Source organism: Manduca sexta, chromosome 13, assembly GCF_014839805.1.
Source record: "Manduca sexta isolate Smith_Timp_Sample1 chromosome 13, JHU_Msex_v1.0, whole genome shotgun sequence".
Classification (NCBI taxonomy): domain Eukaryota; kingdom Metazoa; phylum Arthropoda; class Insecta; order Lepidoptera; family Sphingidae; genus Manduca; species Manduca sexta.
Genome location: NC_051127.1, coordinates 13,768,872 through 13,775,993, shown reverse-complemented (window position 1 = coordinate 13,775,993; position 7,122 = coordinate 13,768,872). Strand labels below are relative to the sequence as shown.

Sequence of the window (7,122 nt, the reverse complement as noted above, 5' to 3'; positions counted from 1 at the left end):
TTCCGAACAGAACATTGTAAGGATTACGTAATTTCTTACTAGGTACCTAGATCTGTTAAAGTTTTGATCCTAATTTAAAAACTGAGCTTTCCACTGGTGCCAGTGCAATATGACATGGCGACATTTTGTGTCAGACATCCATTAATGTGTCCAAAGTTACCACATAGTTTATTTGAAGAACGACACCCATATGACTTGGAATAATATTTATCGCCAGGAGTAGCTCGCTGGTGAACATACATTTCCAGTTTGAAATGTCGTTGATTACCTTAGCCATAAGCTAGTTGGGACCTCTTCCACGACTATTACTGATCCGTCAATGTAATACATAATCCAGTTTTGGTTGAAGTAGCACAACAGAGCCACTGAGACATTGTCCATTATAAAGTGTTTAGACAGGAGAGGTTGATGCTAACCAATATGTAAATAATGTTTTGTTATACTAAAAGATGAAACGAAATACAGAATTAAAATTGTATACCCCAAATGGATAGCCTAGTTGGGTGTGAACGAACTGCCGCGACAAATGTCCGCAGTTTTGAATCCCAAGGTCACACAACTGATTATTCCAAAACAAATGATGTGTATGCTTTGTGAATTATCTCTTACTTTAACAGTGAGGAAAACATCGTGAGGAATCTGCATACCTGAGAAGTTGTCTATAGGAGTTTGAGGTGTGTGAAGTCTACCCATCTGCACTAGGCCAGCATGGCGGACTACGACTTAATCCCTCGCAGTAGTAGAGGAGGCTCGTGCCCAGCCGTAAGACAGTACCATAATATAGGGCGTTTTTCTCATATACCATGATGAGAACTACCTCTATGAGAAATTATGTGAATTATTGAAAAGAGGAATATGCCTTTGAAGAATCTAAAATACCTGAACATTTTTGTTTTCAGCTCTAGCCGCCTTTGTTCGAGAATATACATCGGATTTTTTGTATTAAGCACAAGGGGTACAATGGTCCCAAGCAAGGCTTCCTTCACCAGATCGAGAAAACGGTTTTGTACCATTCACTTGGATTGCATAAGGCCTTTTCTCCGCTCAGATAAAGGATTTGGACATATTCTGCTAACGGACAGGTATACTAAGTTTTGCTTACTCCAACCACCTAAAATTCTTGCTGCTCAGGAATTGATACGAGGCTTACAAGATACTATCAGCATTCTTGGAACTTCTTCTATAGTGATTTCAGATAAAAGTACTGATTTTAGTAGGAGTCGGATTACATCATTCTTTGCAGAACTATATATATAACATATAACCGTAGTACAAGACCTGGTGGTTAACTGGACATGATAATGTCTATTGTGACCGCTATGCTTGGTAGTAAGAGTATGTGTAATGATCAGTCAGATTGGCCGAACGTTTTATGGAAGGTCCACCTATGAACATAACGGTACTAAAATTGACATGTTTCTCCCTATTGCGTATACTTACGGAATAGATGTAAATATACCTTCCGTTTAAGCCCATTTAGATAATACACTGGAAAACAATATTGTACAAAATCCGATAGAATCTTTTGCAAATCGTAGCCATAATCTAATTAGATTTGTAATCAATGAATTAATGTCGTGATGTAAGTTGGGATTGTCAGTGTTTCCGCTGGCCGGTCATTTGCTTGGTGCAGGTCTATCTCACTAGCAGCGGGTGAAAGGGACTTAGCATGTCTAGGCAATTGGCAAAACATGAAAGACAATCCAATAAAAATGTTTCCGCTGGTCGGTCACTTGCTTGGTGTAAGTCTATCCCACTTGCAGCGGGTGGAAGGGACTTTGCATGTCTAGGCAATTGGCAAAACATGAATGGTAATCCAATAAAAATATTTGCGCTGGACGGTCATTTGCTTGGTGTATGTCTATCCCACTTGCAGCAGGTGGAGGGACTTGACACGTCTAGGCAACTGACAAAAGCATTACAAAATTATATACGAAGTAATTACTGTTGTACTTGTTTAGTGTTGATATATCTCAAAGCACCGATTGAAAGGGACCAACATGTCAATTCGGGTACTATGTTACTAGCTGCTGGCCACACCTTCGGGGCCAGTCGGTCTCACCGGTAGCTGGAGAATGTGACTGGCATATCTAGTCGTCTGGCAAATAAGTTAGAAAAAGGAAGCCGACTACCAAACTTTCACTCTGTTGGAAACACAACAAGAAGTAGTACTTCGGGGACGAAGTACTGTCAGTATGGCCGTATTAGCATAGATTATTTATAAAAAGCTATATTACTGTTTATAATGTGATTATTTTTGTAAAGTTATTGTAAACAAATGCATTAAGGTAACTAAAATAGAAATTGTAAACATTTGTCTGAAATGGCGGTAGTGCTTAAATGTTTTGACGTTCGAAGTGATATAAATACCGGCCACTTGGTTGATACAGGGCATTTCGTCGTGAGCCGTCGAGCAGAGCAATACTAAGAGACTGACAAGTTAAGTAAATACACTTTATTTCCTTTTAGTTTCTTTAACAATTAAACATTGTTTATTAACATGATTAAACATTTAATACCTATTTAGGGGTCGTACCTATGTTAGGGTATATACCCTAACATAGGTACGTATTGTATAATATATAAAAGATATAATAAATGTATAACTGGTGCTATAGTAATATCTAATGCCTAATGTTAATGAAATATTATATCAGTGGCTATGTTAATTGATGTATATCAATATAATATATGTAATAAATATATTGTATAACAAATATAGTGGGCCTTGTTTCCTTGAAAGGAGCGCATCCGCCCTTCCCTACTTGATTACTGACGTAACGTATTTATCACTAATGTCCTGATGGTATAAAATGATTGATGCATATGTTCGTTTGCTTATATAAGTGATCTGTGTATAAAAATACACAATTATTTTAAAATGTCTCTACTTAAAAATCTAACAAGTACATATCTTCTTTTACTTGACAAAAGTACTAGAAATTGTGCGACAATTTGATTTTTGTTTTTACCATGTTAGAACATGATATTTTTAGTTAGTTACTTACTGCAATAATAAAAAAATCTCAAAATTGTAGTTAATTTTTTTCACTTTGCATCTGTCGATATGTTACAACAAAAGTCGACTTTGTATTTCTTACATACAAAACACCAATTTCATATGTAAGGACCTAGTATTATACGATTCAAGGGACTTGGGATTATTACGTAGAGCTTTCGTAGAAGGCGTTATATGTTCTGTCTACGCTCATGTTCTAAATATTTAACAAACATAAAACTATAGGACTTTACTGATAGTCATTTGAGTATAACAATGATAATCGAATGCCGTAAGTTTCGAAGTCATGCATATTTAGTGTATCACTTTCATTCCGTCATACTTGCATTGAAAAATCTTGCTAATATTATATATGCGAAAGTTTGTGAAAATGTTTGAATGTTTGCACAAAGTAAACGCAGAAACTGCTGTACGAATGTGAATGAAATTTGGTCCTCTGGTAAAGTATGTACTGGAGTAGCATATAGGTTCTTTTCCCAGTGATTTGCTCCCCCGCCTGTGGCGCTAAGTTGGTTTTCTATCAAATATAATTTCGCTCCTTGCATAGTTCATTCTTCTTCAGACAGTTTTCATTGCCTTCCACGAATTCATTACTTTCTGTCGCTTAAAAAAATCATTTTTAGGGGAAAGAAGGTGCCTTTAACAGATAAATTTTCTGGTTATGGATCTTATTCTATGAATTCATTATAATAAATAAATTAATATAATTTATGAAGTTCTCATAAACACCGAAAATTTTAACGAAACGTGAGAACGACTCAGGTAAAGATCACGTTGAATTATTAAGGTCTTTCTTTTTTTAGCTTTTTGGCTCGGATCATATACAGCGTCGGTATAAAACATTCAATATATAGGATCTCTATCTAAAAGTAGCTCATTGGGCAGTAGCTTGTCTCCATGTATGAAGGATTAAGTCTCTGAAGTCTTCTTAGTCTACGACAGTACCTCATAGGTTGATCACCAACCGACCATGTGAACACCTGATGTTCTTACTCAATAAATGTGAAATGGCAAAACCACAACAGTAACTACCTGCTTGCATACCCTAATGATAAGTTATTTGGCATATGAGGTTACCTACCAGTCTAGCATTTAGACCACGTACCTATAGCTACTATAACATCTGTAGGTAAACATTGACGAAGTTCCCAGCCTGAAACAATGATAGCAGCGCCTTTGCAAGCCGTGGTTACAGCTATGATCGCGAAAAGAATCTGATTTTCAGTGCCTTTGTAACAAATAAGGTATCTTATATAATTAAATATCTTAGTTGGATCAAAAACAGAATATTCCTTTTATTTTCTCAAGGAGACAGGTTCTCGAGCACCGATTTATGACAATTTTTTGTTAGTATTATTAATTACTGCCGGCCACGTCCCTGACCCTCCCAGCGTGTCCCCTTTACGCTGCAAACGTCAGCATCCCTCTATACCTAAGATATTTTTATTATAAAACGTCATTGCTCTATACAGTATATATGTATGTCGACGCTTGAAAGGCAATCATATCTAAGCGACAATCAGTAAATTTATGAGTAGAGTGCTTTAAAGGATTAATTTTAATATGAAAATTCATAACAATTCAACTTTTTATTTTATAAAGATATAGTCTAATTTTATTAAAATTGTCCTAGACCTAGAAAACCTCAAGATCAAATGACGCAGAAAAAAATGGCGATTCAAAATATTTATATAATTCATTTTAGGCAATGACGTTTTACAAATAGACGCGTCATACACTAACAAAATGGCACGTAAAAACGGCGCACTATTTGCTATAGTCACGTACCTGTACATATAATTACAAATTGGCTCGAAGAAGGAATAAAAAGATTCAGCATACATTCGTTTAGAAAAGGATATATATACATCGACAGTTACGTAACAACGTTAGTGCCGCACGCTCATTGGCCGTAAAGTCGGGCAATTATCTTACTTTCGTCTTGCCAGTATTGAGCTCGGACAACGTATCTATGTAATATAAACATCTTAGATTTTAGGTATGTTTGTCGCTTGGATAAGATTGATTCGATGTAGAATCGTACATTTGTTTTTTACTTGCACAATGTTGCATGGCAGTATAAGCATGATGATAAAAATACTGCGGGAACTTGGCAGGTAAAACAACATTATTGGAAACAGGCATGTAATGCAAGTTCATTTACAACTTGCAAGGTCTAAGCTCTTTAACATAAAATCATTATTACAATATTTAGTCAGTACCTAGTTAAAAAATTTGAAAATATACAAACACAATAACTTTTTCTCTTCTATTGCATGATACAAATTCAGCTATTTTTACCAGGGGGAATAAATCAGTTAAGATTCACAGAATGGGAACTCAAGTGTTTGTTTTTTTATCTTAGAACATAATTCCAAATTAAAATACATCATTACATCACTTACATTATTTATTTAGAGGATGATATTTCCAAAAATACAATAGTTTTAAAATTTAGATGAAATTCTTAAGTTTCTTTGCAGACAATTTATGAACTAGAATCCCTAGCATTTCCAATTGATTACCTTCGGTCATCAACATCTGAAAAAAAAAAAAATATTAGGGGCCATACATAACTTATTATTACCATTGCTTGACTTTCCCTAAAGCTGATTAGGCTCAGGGATAGTGCAGGTGTGGCTAAACATAATAGCGCATGGCCAAACATAAAACTGTAAACCCATCTCATAGGTCCATGGCAGCACCAAGATGGTGGCTAAAAATACATAAGCTCAGTAGTGTATTATCATGGATGTCTGTTAAAAAAGAAAAGTAGTTCAACCCATAAGTAGCAAAACTATTATTAAATTGACATAAACTATTGTATCTGGAATAATAGCAATATTCACTCATTAGCGTTTTCATTATCAAGGAACTGTTTACTACCAAACCCATTTAATTCAAAAGTTAATAAACAAAAAAACTTCATTAGAATTCATTTTCTACCCTTTTTTCATGGATTTTGTAGTAAACAGTATCTAGGTAACAAAATGTTAAAAAGGGAATATCTCTATTTTTCCAGATACAATATTTTACTTAGGAGCCATCGAATTTACGATGAGTATATCATGAATATATAACATATTGGATATTTGCATATTATGGCAATAAACTGTATACACATGCAGAATCAAATGTGTTGTTACTGTCGCCTAGCAATGAAAGTCTGCTCCAATACTCACTTTTTCCATCACAAGCCACAATTTTCACTTTGTCAACTTTGGCAACTTCTTGTACTTCCCGAAACTCCACATCATTCAACATGAATGTCCATACATTATCACAAAACCTAAAACATTTAAAAAAGCAAATTTGTTTTATGTGATAGTAATGGTTGATTAGGTCCTTCAATTAGCTCCAAAAACTTGATTATTGAGATTTACTTTAAAAAAATAAAATATTGCCATTTGTAGTCATGTACAATGATAAAAGACACATGGGTGTTATTAAGACATACTTTCTTGGCTCAGAAAAAAAGTGCATGAATTTCGATATTTGGTTACAAAACATAATATTCTTTTATTTAAAATCCATATTATAATGTTTGTCGTCAAAATCAGAAACGAAATACCCTAGAATTTTTTTTATATCAAATGCTTACCTGTATGTATTTAATTTTCCTGCCTTGAAGGTTAATCTGGATTTTACTCTGTTAGACAAAGCCTGATTTATTGATTTATCGAATTGCAGTAAAACCTTTACTGCTAGTGCTGGCGTTATTTGGCCATACTGGAAATTAAATAAACAACAAGATGAGTACGTAATAAAATGAACAGTTGGTTTTCAATGTAAACAAAACTCACCTGTATTAATTCGTCGAGACTCTCTTGTAATGTGTTACCGATTGTAGTGTTTCTGTACAATTGATATGACATTACTGAAGTGTTGAGAAGGAGTAAGGTTTTATCTATTTGTTGATAGTATTTAGAGAAAATGTATAAAACGAAATTACAGTAAAAGTTACAACCAACACCAACAGAACTCGGAAATCAGTATCAGAATATTTTTTGCAAGTTGCACAAAAATCTGAATATCTAGATGACAGTGGAGATCAGGGTTACCAACTGAACCCCTAAAATCACCAAGATTGAAAAATCCTTTAA

At 34.5% G+C, this 7,122-nt stretch overlaps 1 protein-coding gene across 1 annotated transcript; it reads right to left on the bottom strand.

Annotated features, from left to right (window-relative positions):
* Positions 1-5,411: 5,411 nt before the first annotated feature.
* LOC119188525 (transcription initiation factor IIA subunit 2) lies at positions 5,412-7,091 on the bottom strand. Its single transcript, XM_037438154.1, has 4 exons — positions 6,823-7,091; positions 6,621-6,748; positions 6,202-6,308; positions 5,412-5,560 (listed from the first exon to the last, which is right to left on the bottom strand). Exons 1-4 carry the CDS (start codon positions 6,892-6,894, stop codon positions 5,541-5,543), a joined length of 327 nt encoding a protein of 108 aa, XP_037294051.1. The 5' UTR covers positions 6,895-7,091; the 3' UTR covers positions 5,412-5,540.
* Between the last annotated feature and the right edge of the window lie 31 nt (positions 7,092-7,122).

Coding starts and splice junctions, on each gene's coding strand:
- LOC119188525 (XM_037438154.1), bottom strand. CDS start 6,894: ATGTCATATCAATTGTACAGAAACACTACAATCGGTAACACATTACAA. Junction 6,749..6,822: donor GTCTCGACGAATTAATACAG/GTGAGTTTTGTT, acceptor TTTAATTTCCAG/TATGGCCAAATAACGCCAGC. Junction 6,309..6,620: donor GGAAAATTAAATACATACAG/GTAAGCATTTGA, acceptor TAAATGTTTTAG/GTTTTGTGATAATGTATGGA.